The sequence below is a fragment of the Falco biarmicus genome, chromosome 17 (genome assembly GCF_023638135.1).
Source record: "Falco biarmicus isolate bFalBia1 chromosome 17, bFalBia1.pri, whole genome shotgun sequence".
Taxonomy (NCBI): domain Eukaryota; kingdom Metazoa; phylum Chordata; class Aves; order Falconiformes; family Falconidae; genus Falco; species Falco biarmicus.
Window position 1 is genome coordinate 1,119,461 of NC_079304.1, and position 16,241 is coordinate 1,135,701.

General features: G+C 61.7%; 1 protein-coding gene and 1 long non-coding RNA gene across 5 annotated transcripts in view; one reads left to right on the plus strand and one right to left on the minus strand.

Moving 5' to 3' along the window:
• KCNH6 (potassium voltage-gated channel subfamily H member 6) overlaps window positions 1-9,579 on the minus strand; it is a 34,668-nt gene extending 25,089 nt beyond the window's left edge. Inside the window, exons 1-2 of one of the 3 annotated variants that reach the window (XM_056362450.1) lie at window positions 9,342-9,565; window positions 6,052-6,282 (exon numbers count right to left, since the gene is read on the minus strand). In XM_056362450.1, the coding sequence (XP_056218425.1) occupies window positions 6,052-6,282; window positions 9,342-9,417 (307 nt within the window). In that variant the 5' untranslated portion in view covers window positions 9,418-9,565. Of the gene's footprint in view, window positions 1-6,051; window positions 6,283-9,341 lie in introns of all 3 variants that reach the window. The other 2 variants (XM_056362451.1, XM_056362452.1) reach the window with 2 other exon arrangements.
• Window positions 9,001-16,195, plus strand: LOC130160163 (uncharacterized). 2 transcript variants are annotated; one of them, XR_008825953.1, is made up of 3 exons: window positions 9,001-9,375; window positions 15,336-15,453; window positions 15,997-16,195. It is a non-coding gene; the product is annotated as an uncharacterized LOC130160163 (long non-coding RNA). The 2 variants fall into 2 exon arrangements; XR_008825952.1 differs by lacking the exon at window positions 9,001-9,375 and adding an exon at window positions 9,667-9,953 and having other exon boundaries at window positions 15,997-16,192.
• The last annotated feature ends 46 nt before the right edge of the window (window positions 16,196-16,241 follow it).

The following is a 16,241-nucleotide window of genomic DNA, read 5'->3' on the forward strand; positions in this document are numbered from 1 at the left end:
AGGTGCTGCTGTAAGCGCCCACGCTGACCCCTTCTTAAATTGAGCTGTGTGGTCTGTGTTGGTTAGAGAGGACCTACAACGGTCGTCTAGTCCAACTGCCTGACCAGTTCCAGGCTGACCAAAAGTTAATTGGGTGTGGGACCCTCCAAAACCAGGGGAATTGCCCCAAAAGCAGCCCTGTGTGCCAGGAGCTCAGTGCCTTGCTCAGACCTGCACCTCAGGGCATGGATGGCATCAAGGGGATGCTGGAGTATTGGGGCTGGGGATGGGAGCAAAGCGTTCCCTTTAGCCTGGCCCAAAGACAGGGCAGATCCCCAGGATTTGGGGTCTCTGGGCAGCTGTGATTTGGGGTACCCCCAGCTCTGTGGAGAGGCTGCAGCTGGGAGAACCCTGGCACCCTCTGTCCTGACTTGGTTTTCCTGCGGCAAGCCAGCCTGGGCTCTGCCAAATGCTGAGCCTGCTCATCCTTCCCACCAAAACCAGGTACCTGCTACGGCACCGGTGGGCTGAGCCGGCCCCAGGAGGGACCCCAGCCCTATATCGCTCTCCTTGTTCCTCGATCGACTGTCCCCATCCATCTGCCTGTCTCTTCCCTTCAGCTGTTCAGCTAATCTGTCTCCATCCATCTAATTTTATCCAGCCGCCAAATGATCTCTCTGAGGAGCCCCAGGGGCGTTCGCAACCTGCCTGCGCTCCGTGGCCGCTGCTGTGGGGCTGCTTGCCCACCACCGGGGTGAAACCCAGCCTGGGGGCTACGGAAGGGGCTGGGCAGCAGGGATGCAACACGGATGCTCTTTTGGAGGATCCCACAGCCAACGTGATGGTTTGGGCAAAACAGCTCCTTCCCTAAAGCCTGGGCTGGGTTTGATCTTCCCAGCACGCAGCCCACCTCCCCCAGGCTGCGCGCTTGGAGGTTTGCGCTTTCCGACCCATCTTGTCTTCTGACCTTGATAAAAGCGAGCACTTAATAACATTAAAAATGTCATCGTTGGGGCCCTCCCTCCCCGGCCCTCTTATCCTCCGCAGCCACCAGTGGTTAATGCATTTGTCGGTATCATCAGTATTAAACTAATCAACAGGACATGGGGGTTTCCGAGAGCTGGACACAAACCAGTATTGTTATGAATATTAAAAAACCAAGCTATTAATCTGCCCTCGGAGCTCTTACTGAGTCCTTCCCTGCCCCCGGCTGGGAGATTTAATCTGCAGGGTCTCATGGCAGAGTGGCTAAATCTATAGTGGTATTATATAACGGAGTGGAGGAGAGGGGCTGGGAAGGGCACGGAGGGGACAGGGATGGGGATGGAGCCATGCTCCGGGGCTGGCTGGTACGCTGAGGGAGGTGCTTGGGGGTGCTGAGCCTTGCTTCCACCCTGGAACAAATAAATCAGTGTTAGGGCTGGGTAGAAACTTCAACGGGAAGCTCTGATCGCTGGGAGGTCCTGAAGCAAATCCTTGAGGCGGGATGGAAAGCGATGGGGGTGGGGGCTGTGCTGGTGGGACATGGGTCACTCCTGGGGTCTGGGGTGAGCGATGGGTGCTGGGTCTGCATCCCCCTGCGTGGAGAGGAATGTGCACCACAGGGTCTGCACCGGCCCCTCTCCCCACACCCAAACAGGGCATGGAAAGACTGAAACTTGCTGTGACACCAGACTGGCAAAAATGCTCCTTGCAGCAGCCCCCAAACCGCTAAAATGCCCTTATTGAGGAACGGCGGCGGGATGGAGGTTGCCCCCTGCGCAGTGATGAACGCAGAGGTGTCTGCAGCCTGCAGGAGCTCACTGCTGGAACCAGCAGCCCATGGGAAAACCAGGTGGCTGAGGGTGCCCACCAACAACGCGGCCGCAGGAGGGATGCCTCCAAGCCTGGCGGGATGCTTCAGTGTGCAGGTGGAAGGATGTTCTGACCCCCAGGATCCGAAAGAGGTCCCAGGTCAAAACAGGGGGATGGCAAAATGCAGTTTAACCTCCCTGGCAAGCGAAGCGAGCAGCCACATCCAGGCCCATGGTCCTTCCCTTGCTAAATCCCACTGCCTGCAGGAATTAAGTCCAGCTTAGCACGGGGCTGTGCTGCCAAAGCTGCAGCACTGACTGTGTTTCCTTGGGCTGTCGGGCCATCCCAAGGGCCCTGATCCCATGGCACACTGGGGATGCAATGGCCATCGAGGATGAAGGGTCTAGGGTGGGAACTGGGGACTCTGCTGGGGCAGGGATTCCAGGAAAAAGCCCCCTGGGAAGCATACCCGGGGGGTACTGGGGATGCTCTGGGCCTGCCCCTCGGTTCATGGGACATGTGGTCCAAGCGCAGAGCATCTGAGGAGCAGCAGAGGATGGAAAACATGTCTCTTATGGCTTTGTGCCCCAGTTGCACCATCCCTGGGGCAGAGCTGGGGCAACGGAGTGGCTGGAGCTGCAGCTCAGCTGTGCCGGGGGTGGCAGGATCGGCCCCACAGCGCGGGATCTCCAGGACTGGAGCGTTTATCGTTGTGAGGCGGGATGTTTATACGTCCCTGTCTGGAGTTGGGCCATGGTGTTTGTCCCTTTCCCGAGGTCACAGCCTTGCTCTGCCGAGGCCGGCCCTTAAAGGAACACAAATCAAACGGCCCTGGCTTGGCTTAAACCCCACGTTTTTGTACAAGCAAAGAGCTCAGCTGGGAGCTGGGGTTTTGTCAGCTGGCCATGCCTCCCTGCTCCGCTGCCGCCTGCAAGGTCCCCTCTGCCCTGCCTTGCCCACCCCACGGGGCAGCAGCAGAGCCTCCCTGGGGCTGCTGGCACCGGCCCCCAGCCCCACTGGTGCCAGGCCCCGGCAGCTGCCCATGGGATTTTCCCTCCTTCTTCCAGTGAACCCGTCGGGCACGTCACACATCGCTGCTTACAGAGCCGTATGGAGAAACCTTGGCCAGATCCAGCCCCGCCTGCCTTAGCCAGGGCATCCTGGCAGCAGCTGCTGGAGGGGTTATTGCTGTGCCATGGATGTGCCCGGGGCTGGGGACAGAAGGGACATGTCACATGAACCCCCCGTCCCCTTCAGGCACGGTGACACCCCGCAACCCATGCCTGCCTGGCTGCCGGCCCCGCAGCTGCCTGCCCAGGCACCCCACTGGGAGCTGTGGGGGGACAGCCGGGGGGGGGACACCGGGTGCCCCAATTGCTCTGCGACCTCTCCCCTCCTCCTGGAGCCCCCGGGGGAAATCCCAGTTTAGGGCACCACTGTAACGAATTTGCTGGCCTGATCCCAGTCCCTAATCCCTAGCCCCAGGGGACCAGCACAGACTGATCCCGCTGGAGGGGACAGGGATGGAGGGGCTGGGGCTGCAGGCAGCGGCTGCCCCACCAGCTGCTCCCGCTGCCTCTGCCCCGCATCTCCCCTTTCATATTCATAAGCATCGCATTCATGCAGATTAAGTGGGAGCAGGCACTGCCAGCTGCTGCTGCTCAGGCCATGCCAGCACCGCTATGCCCAGCACCTGCGGCCACCGGCCCCACTTGGGGGACCCCAGGGACTCTTGCCGGTGGCTTCACTGCAAAGCACATCACCCGCAGGGGTAAAAAAAACCCCAACCCTGGGTGCAGCTCAGCCCCACCAGCCGCTCGCTGTCATCCCCAGGGGATGCTGGAAGGGGCCCGGCTCAGGCCTCCAGAGTGGGGAGCGTGTCCCTGGGGCTGGTGGCTGTGGCTGCTCCTCACCACAGCAGGAGCTGATCCCACGATGACCCCCCTGGCCGGGGCAGCCCCAGCTGTGCAGCATCTTGTAAAGAAATTAACTTTTCACTGATCTCCCGGCTTTGAGCGGGGGATTAGAGCCCACATGCGCCGCAGCCGGGCTCTCCCCTCTTTCCAAGGCTTTTTTTGGGCTGCTGTGGCATGGAGGGACAACTGCCCTTGCTGGGCCGGTCCCATCTTCCCCCACCGGTACTTGGTTCTTGGCCATTTCAGCTGCCTGCATCTGGGCTTACCATCGGCACCGGTGGCTCCCGTTATAATTAGCTGATGACAGCATGGGCATCGGGGTGAGGAGCGAGCAGCCAGGCTGTCCCCAGGGACATGCATCACCCCATCACACAGCATCCTGCCAGTGCATGGGCAGAGCCACCTGCCCAGAGACCCATGGGTGCCCCCTTCCCACCTACCTCCATCCATCCCACCCTGGTCCTGCCGGGGGGGCTCCGACAGGCAGGTTTGGGGTATAATATTGTCTCTGGCAACCAGAAAAGCAAGGAAACAACCCCGCGAGCTGCAGAGCCGGGAGTACCGCAGTAATAAACAGCAGGTCGAGGCTGGAGATTGGTGCTGCCGGTATGAAAAGGAGGACAGGCTGGTTTGGAGCCTCCACCGGCTAATTAAGCAGCAGCTCCCTATAATGCGAAGGCCTTTTCTTTGCCGATAAGACCCATTTATAATGGGCTGAGCGGTTGCAGGCTGAGTGCTGGGGGGAAACAATTGGAAAGCATATTGCTGGTGGGGCTGGGTTTTAAAAATAGACATAAAGGGCTTGCTTCTGGGCATTTTTTCCTTTTTATTTTTTTTCCCTCTTTTTAATAAAAAAGAGAAGAAAGCAGCTCAGAGCTGCACTGAGAGTTTCCCGTGGCCTAGAGGAAGAGCAGGGCTCTGAGGAGAGCACTGAGCATCCTGTGAGCCCGGTGGGAATGGTTCAAAGCAGGGAGGATGGCATTGGATCGGGCTTCCAGCCTGAATGGTCCCTGGAGATGGATGGCTGGGGAAACCATGCTGAGGGAGGGGAAAAGGGCTGCACACGTTGTCTGTGCCATGGCCACACATTGGCATTGGGATGGGAGCAGTGGGACAGCATGTGCCCGCTCCTCCTTGTGCCTCCCGGGCTGCACTGGGCTCCAGCCACCCCCTGCCACCGCAATGGCCGAGGGGGTCACGCAGCCCAGCCCTGGCACCGCTCCCTGGCCCTGCTTCGCCAGGGCTGCCTGTGCAAGGAAAAGCCTCCACCGGGTCCCTCAGCAAGGACAGGAGGAAAATCACAAGGAAACATGGTCAGTGAGTGGCCTGATCCTGCCACCCGCGCAGCGCCCGGCCCCGCTAGGTTAACCGTGTGGGTTACACACAGGGGTGCTGCCAGCGGATAATTCCTGGGGCCGATCCGCTGGCACCTGGATGCCAGCCCAGGAGATTGGGTCTGGGAGGGAGGCCAGGGCACCCAGGTCCCAGCTCGAGGGACAGGGTGCTGGGCTGGGAGCCAGGGCTCCTGCCTCCTCCTTCCCTTTGCTTCCAGTTGTTTCTCCTCTACTCTGCCACGCTGGGAGCAGCTGGCAGCAGGGTGCAGCCCCTTGCTCAGGCCAAGACCCCATCAACACAACCTAAAGCAATGGGAAAGCTCCACAGGTGGAAGAAAGGAAATTTTAATATTTTTAACCTCTAGCGAGCACCCAATCTCCATTGCCCCCACCCCTGGGAGCCCTGTCTCTGCTTTGCAGCATCAAGCACTAAATATTTATTTAACTTCCTGCAGTATTAGAACTAATCACTGTATTTTCCATCAAAGCTTCATTTTCATCTTAGCGTAATTCCATCTGTGCACGCACAGCCACATCCTGCTCACTGGAAAAGCAGCTCCGAGGCCGGCAGCTGCACCCGCTTTTGGCAGAGACGGGGTGTCTGTCTCATCTGTCTTGGAGCACATACTGGGAGACTGGGAGACCCATGTCCCAGGCCAGCCCCTCCTCCAGCTTCCCGCAGGATCCTCTTTCATGACGCAGGGATCCCACAAGTGATGCCATTGCTTGCCCCAGGACCTCTGAGCCATCACCAAGGGTTCGCAAATGACCCAATTCCCAAATAATCTGGTAACAGCTTCCATCGCTCGAGGTCCCAACAGCCCCAGTGCCCCATCACAGCAGAGACTGCTCCATCCCACTGGGAGTCACTGGTGACTTGCCCCTGGCAAAGCCCCAGGCCTGGGTGCAGCCCCAATGCCCTGGTAGCATCAGACCCCCTTCACCTCCCACCATCGGCTTCACACAGCTCAAATCCTGGGCAGGTGACACCTCCCACCACCGCATCACCCCCAAAATGTGACTCTTACTGTCTTTGCGGTAGTAGAGGATCTCGAGCTTGCACTCCTCGGAGCCGAGCAGGGCCTGGGTGAGCTGGGCGATGGAGCTCTTGGTGGTGTCGGGGCCGGTGAGGAAGTCACAGGTGCAGGGTCGCTGCATCACCTCCACACGGGAGTAGCCGAACATCTCACAGAAGCCATCGTTGCAGTAGATGATGGCGCAGTTCTCCATCTGGGCGTTGGCGATGAGGAACTTGCGGTCTGCGGGGAGGCAGGAGAGGTTTAGTGGGGTGCTGGGGATGCGCAGGGATGGGGGACAGCCTGGGTGGGTGAGGGGTGCTTGGGCTTTTTGATGCCACCCACTGTGGGGCTTGTGCGGGGATGGGCTCCCTGGGGACACGAGTGACAGGCTGGGGGGAGGATGGCTGACGCCCTTGCTCTTCAGAGAGGGAAAATTCCCCCAATTTCATGTGAATCGGTGCCTGTGGGGACAGGGGGACCCAAAGGGGGTGTCCCCAGTAAAGGCAGTTTTTGCCAGGGTGGGCCAATCCACGCGGCCTCGGTGTCTCACTGCTCGCATGTGGGGATTCGATGCATGGGCAACCTGTCTCCTGCCGGCACCGCAGGCAGAGGGAAGAGCTGCAGTGTCTGTCCCCAGGAGCTTATCAGGGACCTGAGTTATCTCAGACTTCCCACCCTTGCTCAGATCTGACTGAAGTCAGGCAAGGGGTGAGAGGAGTGAGCGTGAGGTTTGGCTTCATGGCAAGCTGGGTGAAATCCATCACACTAATGATTCTCCTAATGTTTTATAGGATAATTGTGCCTTTGGGCTGAGGCTGAAATCCAGCCCCTGCTGGGCTGCGTGGCCCCTGTGCTCAAGAAGAAAAGGGCTCAGGTGGAGGAAAAGGGAAACTGAGGCAGGGAGTGGTGCTGCCCCAGCCCCTCCTGGTGCTGCACCACCGGGCTGAGCTGGGGCCAGACCCGCTGTCATGCCGGGGTGTGTGGCAGCACTGCCCAGCCTGCGACATCCAGCCCAGATGGAGCTGCCTCCGCCTTTATCCTGGGGAGACCCAGCCAAGAGCTTTGATTTGGTTTGATTTTTTTTTTTTCCCCAAGGAAATTGGGGAGCTGCTGGGGGGGAGGTTCCTCTCTGAGACAGTTTTACTGGGATGTGACATGGGGCTGTGGATGCTGATGTGATGGATACCGTCGCCCCCCCCCCGCCCCCCCCCCGCAGCATCTCCCTCAGCGTTTGGCACTGGCTCCAGCTGGAGCCAGAGGCAGGTCAGAGCAGAGGGTCCATTCAGAGGCTGCCTCCCAGGCCAGACCCTAATTAATCTCCTGATTACCCAGGAATGGCATCTGCAGCTGTGTGCTCCAGAGCCCCGCTGCACTCCAGCCTCGCTGGGAATTTCACCTCAACGCGGGAGAAACCTCCGCACGGCTGCGGTACCCAGCGCCGGGGCCTGATGGGTGGGGGGTCCCCTCCCTGGCACATCGCTGCTCTCCCTGGTGTCACCTGCAGAGTCCCTACTCTGGAGGATGCTCCCAGTAAAACCACTGCCCCCAGGGATGCAGCACTGGGGTCTCCTGCTTCATCCCATCCTGTGACAGCCCTCGGTGGCCCTTTGTGGGGGACTCCCCCCCAGCACCTTCCCCTCTCCCACGCAGGGCTGATGCTGGTGCCGGCGCTGCAAACAGCACAAACCACCACGGCCAAATGCCTCCCAGTTCCCCGTTCCTGATCCCTCTCTATAGAAATGGCTCTGCCAGCTGGGAGGTGGCACAAGGAGGGGACCTTCCCCCAAGCCCCGCTCCTGGGCTGTGCTGCCCACCTGCCGTGGATGATTCCCCACCGAGCGCCAGCCCCGCAGGCCAGATCCGGGCTGGATCCAGGCGGGGCTGGCGCAGGGCAGGATTTATGGGGCTGGCAGGGTGCTGGAGCGAGCTGTGCCGAGCACCAGGGATGCGACCAAGGCCGGGATGGGAAGGAGCTGCAGAGCCAGCTCTCCTTGGGAGGGATTTTCACCCCAGATTTGCTTTCTGCCCTGCCCTCACCTGCAGATTTGCCCTTGCCCCCATGGTACTGGGGCTCTGCTCCATCCTGGGAGGGAAGTGTTGGGCCTCGCTGGGTGCAGCTGCACCCGTGGGAGCTGCGGCGGGCGGGGTGAAGGCACCCACAAGCAGGGGAGAGCACACTGCCTGTGGCACCAGTGTGGCTGGGGGGGGGCAGTTTAGTGTCTCCCAACACCTGTCACACCAGGGAGCTGCTGCAGGGGAGCGCGGGGCGATGTCTTGGCAGAGCCCAGCTGGTGCCCGACATGTCTGGCAGAGCATAGGCAGGGAGCGGGCAGGGACCAGGGGCCCTGGCTGCTTCCCCGCTGGCACGCTTCGCCGCCTGCCCCCGCTGCTCCCCAGCCGCCGCTTCCCAGTGGGGACTGATAGCAACCAGGGACAGTTTTTCTCGCTTTCTGTCCCCAGGGTCACATCACTCACTGCCAGGGCAGCGCAGATCCGGCAGGGATGGCAGCGCTAGGGCGATTGCCCACCCAGCAAACTTGGACACCGGAGAAAAACCCCAGCAAGCCGCAGGGAGGTGTGCGCAGCCCCAGCACCCCACGGCAGACCCCCGAGCACAGCTGCTGGGGAACTCCGTCCCCCCACTCCCCTCCCTCATCGCTGGCAGCGTAGGAGGGACCCAGCCCCATCGGGGTGCCCAGACAGTGGGTGCGGAGCCCCCGCCGCCTCCCCTCGGCCCCCACCCAGCCGCACGCAACCCCAGCGCTCCCTGACGCGCACGAACTCTTCGCTATATTCGACACGAAACCAGCCCAAAAATTCATATAAAGGGATTACTGCGAGCAACAGCAAATGGCAACATCTCACCAGGGACGGCTGCCGCCGAGCAGCGGAGTTGAAGGCAAACAGGCAGCGAGCCCGTCTGCGCTGCTGCACCCCCCTCTCCCCCAGCCCTGCCAGCCGGGGACCCCCTCCCACCCCCCCGAGGACCCCCTCCCAGCGCGGGGCTGCGGGGTCCCTGGCCCCTGGGGGACCCCTGAATCGGAACCGCTCATCCCCCTTGTGCCGCCCTGGCTATAAATACCCGCGGGGACACCGCCTGGCTGTCACCCACCCCTGTCCCGTGCCCCCCCGGGAGGTCACAGGGGTGCCTTCATCTCCCCGGGGACACCCGCGGGTGGCCACGCTCTCCCCTTCCGCCTGCCCCCCCCCCCGCCCCGCTCCCCACTGTGCCCCGAAGTCAGGGGGGCGCCCGCAGCCGCGTGGGGGGCGGGAGCGGTGCCGGGGGTGCCGGTACTCACTTTGCCCTTCAAATTTGCGGATGATGGTGTCCAGGTAGGTGTTCTGGGGGGCCACATGGCCCCGGCGCACCGGCATCGCGCCGCCGCCCTGCGCGCCCCGGCAGCGGCCGAACTTGCCGCGGAGGCGGCGGGGAGCGCGGCCCGGCCCCGGCGCGGCTCGGCACGGCACGGCACGGCGCGGCCCCGCTCCGCCTCACCCCAGGGCTGGCCGAGCTCTGGAGCCCAGCCGGGCCGGGGCTCCCATGCTCCCGGTGGCCGGAAGGGGGAACCCCTCCGCCCGCCCTGCCGCGCCCGGCTCCGGGAGGGGGCGGCCGGGGAGGATGGGGGTGGGGGCGTGGGGGAGGGAAGGGGGGGAGGACCCGCTCGGAAGGGGGAGAAAATAATAGAATAAAATAATAAGAGTAGAAATCCCCAAAGTGCTTAGTCACCGCTGCCCCGGCCCGCCGGAGGCTCCGGGGAGCTGTCGGCAGAGCAACAGCTGCCGGCCGGGGAGCTGCGCCCCCCCCGCGCCCCCCGGCTCTCCCCTTACAGCCCAGCGCCCCGCGGCCCCGGCCCCGCACGGCCACGGCCCCGCAGACCGGGGTGCCCGGGGCGGAGCGCGGCGGGGAGCAGGTGGTGCTGGGGGTGGGGTTGTGGTCCTCGGGGAGCTGGGACTTGGGGAGTTAGGGGTAGAGATGGGGTCCTTGGGGGGCTGGGACGGGGGGAGCTGGGGTGGAGGCGGGGTCCTTGCGGGGCTGGGATGGGGGAGCTGGGGTGAAGGTGGTGTCCTTGGCAGGCTGGAGTAAGGAGTTATTGGGGGATGGCAGTGGGGACTTCGGGGTGCTGAGGCAGGGGGGTACTTGGGGGGATGGAGGTGGGGACTTTGGGGGTGCTGGGGCAGGGGCTACTTAGGGGGATGGAGGTGGAGTGCTGAGGCAGGGGGTACTTGGGGGGATGGCGACGGGGTCCTTGGGCACGGGGGCAGGGGGTGCAGGAGGGTTGGTGTGTTGGGACAGAAGGATGTGCTGGGGAGGGGGTGGTGTGTGTGGGAGCGCAGGTGAGGGTGCTGAGGGCGCTGGAGAAGGGGGTAGTGAAGGGAGGGGGCTGGGGTGCTGGAGAGGGGTGCTGGGGAGGACGTGCCGGGGGTGCGGGGAGCTGGGGGTGGGGATGGTGAAGGAGGGTGGGGATGGGGTGCCGGGGTTGTTGGAGGAGGGGGTGCAGGGGGTGGTGGGTGGAGGAGGGCGGCAGGTGGTACTAAGGTGCAGGGGGTGGTGCGGGGGGTGCAGGGGCGGAGGAGGAGATGCAGAGGTGCAGAGGCAGGGAGGGGGTGCCGATGGGTGCAGGTGCTGGGGGGGGATGTCTGTGGGTGCAGGGGTGCAGAAGCAGAGGAGGGGGTGCTGAGGGGCGCAAGGTGCGGAGGAGGGGATGCAGGGGTGCAGCGGAGGAGGGGGTGCAGGGGTGCAGCAGGGAGAGGGTGCTGTTAGGCACAGGGGGGCAGGGCAGGGGCTGACGGGGGGTGCAGAGGGAGAAAGAGGCTGGTGGTGCTGGGGGTGCCAGGGAGGAGGTGCAGGGTCCCGGGGGGGTGTCCCGGGGGGGTCCGGGGGCGTCCGGGGGGTCGGGGGCCGCGGGCCGGGCGGGGCCCCGCGCCGGCGCTGTCCAGCCGCGGCGGTGCTGAAGGGCCGGGCAGGGCGGCCGGGCGGGGGGGGGGGGGCTGCTGCCTGTGTGGGGGAGGGGCTTGGCATGGGGGGCACAGGGCTCTGCGGGCACGGAGGGGTCGCTGGAGGACACGGAGGGTCCGGAGGGGCCCGGGGTCCCGTGGGCTCTGTAGGGCAGAGGGCGGCCGGTGGGTACCCGGGTCTCCGTGGGACATGGGGGTCCCAGGGCGGCGCTGCCCTGACCCAGCCCCAGGTTCAGCTCTTCCCCTGCCCACCTCTCCGTGCCCCTCTGGGGTGAAGGCCAAGGGGACCCGCTCCCTTCCCGAGAAATCCCCTCTGCCAGCCCTCTTCTTCCGGGTCCACTGCTAAGGGCAGTGTCCACTGAGGGCCTTTCTATTATTATTTTGTTATGCACAATTTTTCAGGCATGAAATTGGTCTAAGAGGATTATGGTCCATTATCATCAGCAGGAGTGTTTTGCTGGGATTTCAATTAATATTCCAGTGCACCTCAGCAATATACATGGGGATGGGGCCGTGCCCGTGGGGCACTCGACCTGCAGCGTTGCCTGCTGGAGTTGCCTCCTGTCCCTGGGCCAGTAATGCAAGTGCTCGTGCCCTTTCAGGTCCATTTCGGAGCCCTGGTGCTGCTTTTATCTCTGTGTCTCATAGAAGTCAGCCTTCCCCAGCGGAGAAAAACTTGTTCTATTGTTGAAGAGGGTGAAAAACCCATTATCTCCCCCATCCACTCTGCACACTGCCTCTGCCGTGATTTACTGCGAGTCGTGGAGGATGTTTTGCTCTATATTACACAGATGCAGCTTAATAGCATGGGGGAGGGAGGGACACGGAGTCCAGGCTCCTGCTTCTCTGTTTTCTTGTTGATATACTGGGTGACTCAAGGGAGACAGCTCTGTGCCGCAATTTCCTCACTAGAAAATAGGGACGTTGGTCACTTGGACTTGTGAAACCACTCTGAGATTCCTGGATGACCAGTTCTGCAAGGGAAAGCAAACTATTATTACTACAGCTAATATGATCATAATTATGATTATTAATCACCAGGCAGTCAGGATTTAAGGTTGGCCTTCTGCCCTTCTCTCATCCCATAAATCAGTCCGGGATGTTCATGGACACATCACATGGACACGGATGTGTCTGATGATAAGGGCACGTGCCGGCTCGCAGCCCCCCCTCCCCCTCCCCCCCCCCCCTCCCGCGGGGAGCAGGTCCACAAAGCAGGGGCACTGGTGGGGCTTTGGGCAAGGGGCCAGGCACGGTCCTGGGCTCCCCAGCCCCTCTGCCAGGGCTGAGCCTGGGGGGTGGCCGCAGGAAGGCTTGTCCTGCTCCAGACATGGCAGTGGGGCCACTTTGATCCCCCTTTCTCTGGGCAGGGAGTCTCATCCCATCATGTGGCTGATGGAAGAGCCTCTTTTACCGACCCTTTTCCCCATACAGCCCTCGCAGATGGAGTTGAGTTATCTCATTCCTCCAGGAGACTCCAGTGCCCCCGTGGCTCTTCCAATCGCGCCCCCCCCCCCCCCTCCCCCAGCTCTCCCAGTCCCCCAGTGCATCCCTCCAGAGCTGGTTCATCCATGAGGCTGGTCCGTGCCTTGCCTCCCTGCCTTGGAGCACTTTGTGCCCAGACTTCTTTCAATTCCCCGAGTCTTAAGCATATGCTTGCAGTTAATCCTGTGCTTACATTTTATCCCAGATAGGAAGAATTGGGGTCTCTGGGCAAATTCTCCTGCTGTTCAAGGCAGCTGAAGGGCTCCCTCTAATTCAACTGAGCAGTAATCCTCTCCCCCCTGCCCCACTCTCCTCCTCCTCCTCCTCCCTTGCTCAGTTCTTTCCTTTCCTCCTGCTCAAGTGTTTTTGAGGTTTTGCTCCTTTCCCTTTCCGTCCCTTCCTTCCTTCCTTCCTTCCTTCCTTCCTTCCTTCCTTCCTTCCTTCCTTCCTCCCCTCCTTCCTTCCTTCTTTCCTTCCTTCCCATGCCCTGTGGAATCAGTGGGAAACCACCCAATTTCCAGGGAAAGGAGACCTGGGTGCTTCCCAAGGGTGTCCTCCCCCTCCCTGTTCCTGCAGCACAAGTGTGTAAGGAGCCACCTGGGAGTGCAGGGAACTATAATCTGTGCAGGGAATTATAATCCATGCAGGAAATTATCACCCACCTGATGAGGGGCTGCCCTGGGCAGGTGCAGGTGTGTTGGGCAAGGAGGTACAGCTGTGAAATGGGTTGTGGATTTGGAGTGGGAGGTGTGGGATGGAGGGGACGGATGCCCACTCGATTCCCAGCACGGCAGCTGCCGGCTGACGCTTGCCGAGAGAAATGTTTGCCAACCGAGAGACGGCATTTCTCCACATTTCTGTAATTAGAGCCGCACTGCAAACACAGCCGGCAAGGGAGAGACGGGGCTCTCACGGTCCCCAAAGCTGCCTGCAGCCACCAGGGCTGTCCCCAGACAGGCTCGGGTGTCCCGGCTGCCTGGCATGGTTCATGTCCCTGCTTTGCCCTTCACTTTTGGAAGATGCTCCAGGGATGTGACAGGGGAAGGAGGCATTTGGGCTGTAAATGGATTTTGCAGAGGGAAGGATGCTCCTTGTCCTGGCTCCCTCCTCCGCCCTACCACTTCAAATCCTGACGTATTTTTTCAGGCTTTCACCGCAGCGCTGTTTGCGAAGTATATAAAAAAAACCCACCCAAAACAAACAACGGTGAAGTGTGCAGCCAAAATTAACCCTCATCAGCCTGGGCTTTCCACCACATCATCCCAGGGGAGGCCCGATGGCAGGCTGCAAACCTGGGAAGGACTTGGTGACATTAAACCAAGTCACGGACGTTGTTTCCCAACAAAAGCCACTTACGAGTGGGAAGTGGCAGGAAAAGCTGCAGGGACTTGGCTCAGGCATGTGGCACGCTTGATTCACAGCAGACGTACCGGCATCCTGCCTGTCCTCACCGCACAGCGGGGGAAACTGAGGCATGGGGCAGGCTTGTGACTCACCCGCAGTCCTTGGGGCCAGGAGGATGGATGGGGCGAGCAGGCAGCTGCAATAACTCATGGTGATGCTGCAGGGAAGGCCAGGGCAGGATGTGGCCGCGGGAGGGGGGTGCTGGAAGCGGCTGCAGCAGGTCTGTTCGGCTGGAAACCCTGCTGGGCATGGGGGGAGAGGAGCTGAGTGCCAAGGGCTTGGCCACACGCTCTCCCGTCAGTCGGGGCTGCAGCACTTTGCCTGCGGCAGTTCTTTCCCTGCCGCCTGTGAGGCCTCAGCAGAGACGGTGTCAGCTCGAGGGGGACCCTGAGAGGTGGGGATGGTCCCCACCAGCATGGAGACACAGGCAGAGCCTGCTTTGGGGTCCCACTGCTGAGGCATTCCCAGGAAGCAGGATGGAGGGATGCTGCCCATGCAGGGTGGGGTCTCTGTGGTGCTGGGGAGAGGGTCATCCCAGCTCACACCCCTGGGTGCATCCCCTGGTGAGGGTGGGACCCAGCTGGGTGCCCGGGGCAAAGCGTCTGCAGGCCTGGGTGGCACCTCTGCGCACCATGCTCGATGGAGGATGGAGAGGACATTGGGGGTGGGGTGTGTGTGTCTCACTTGGGCTGGACCTGTCCCCTGTCCCGCTAGGTAGGGGATTCTGTGTAAGCCATGAGTCTGAGTTTGGTTGGGGAGGGGGGCTTTGGGGTCCCTCACTTGCCCCTCACCCCCAGTTCCACCTCTACCCCCACTCAGGCAGCAGGGAGGGGAGGATGGTGCCAGCCAGGGCTTGAAGGGGCTGGAGCCACGGGCAGGGAGCTGGGGGGTCCCCGGTCCCTACGGCAGCTCACCCCACCCCTCCACCACTTCTGCTGTCCCCCGGGACCCCCTCCCCACCTGCCCCGCCCGGGGTGGCCCCCGCTGGTGGCCCCCGGCTGCTGCCGAGCTGTGGCTGCGCATTCCCAGGCGCTGCTTGTCCCCGGGCCGGGAATGCCAGGAACGCGGCCGCTCCGCGCTAAGAATAGAGCGGCTCGGCCGGGCCCGCACCGAGGGGGCGGGGTGGGGGACCCCCGCCACCTCCTGCGGCGGGTAAGGGTCCAAAGAAAAAAAAAAAAAAAGGAAAAATTATGTTCTGCGGTGCCTAAAGGGTCCCCGAGCCGGCAAAGAGAACCCCCGGGTGCTTCTTGCTTTGAATTCAGGTGGTTTTGAGGCAAATCTCCTCCCTGTCCGCCTGGTGCAGGGCAGGGGGTGCAGGGCAGCCCCCCGCAAGCCTGGGGCACCCGCTGCATCCTGAGTTCCCTGCCAAGGGGTTACGTGAATTGAGGGGGAATCTCCTTTTTTTCTGCTTTTACAGTTGTTTGGTTTTTTGTTTTTCTCCTCCTTAGGGTGTAATTTCACTAAGCCTCCTAATTTCAGCAGAAAGCGTGGTGCAGGAGCCAGAAGGCAGCAAAACCTCTCCAGATGTTGTCACAGCGGGGAAGGGAATTCATCCTCGCTTTAAAGGTATCTTGTAAAAGAGCGCTGGTGGCACTGCGGGTCCTCAGGGCACTGCGGGTCCTCACTGCCCTGCAAAGCTTCACCTGCCCCCCCCCCCCCCCCCCCCCCCCCCAGCCCCGCCGCCGGCCCAGCAGCTCCATTTACGCTGAAGGTGGGATCTTGAGCCCCCCCGGGCTGGACTGGGGATAACCCTGTGTCCAGCCCCATCTCCTGCGTGGACCCCGGAGCTGTGCTGCAAGCAGCCTGGTGTCCAGCCCCATCCCATCCCCAATCCTGCGTGGACCCCGGAGCTGTGCTGCGGGCAGCCTGGTGTCCAGCCCTGCCTTCGGGATGGACTGTGGGCTTGGGTTGTCTGTCTCTGAGCAGGAAGCCACAGCTCAGCACACCCATCACCCACCCTTGTAGCTGTGTCCAGTGTCCATTGCAGGACAGAGTCATCTCCTATGCAGATTCTCTGATGTCTAATTAGGGCTGAGCTTGTGTTACAGTCCTTGAGTGAGAGTATTCAGTGTGGCTCTGATTGGTTTTTTTTTTCTTTCTCCCCTCCAGAAAGCAGTTTTCAGGAGACTTTTAGGATCTTAATGATCTTGGAGACCTCTTTTCTCCCATTAACGGGGCAGAAAGGAGCCAGGGGGTCAAAATTACCGGTGTCGAGCTGAGCTGGATGGAGCACACCTGCACCAGTCTGCTTTCCCAGACTGAAAATACACTTGGCTTCAAACCCAGCTCTCACCGTGCCAGGTCTCTGTTCCGTGAGCATCGCGCTGCCGGGGAGGGGGGGAGAGGAGGGTGCT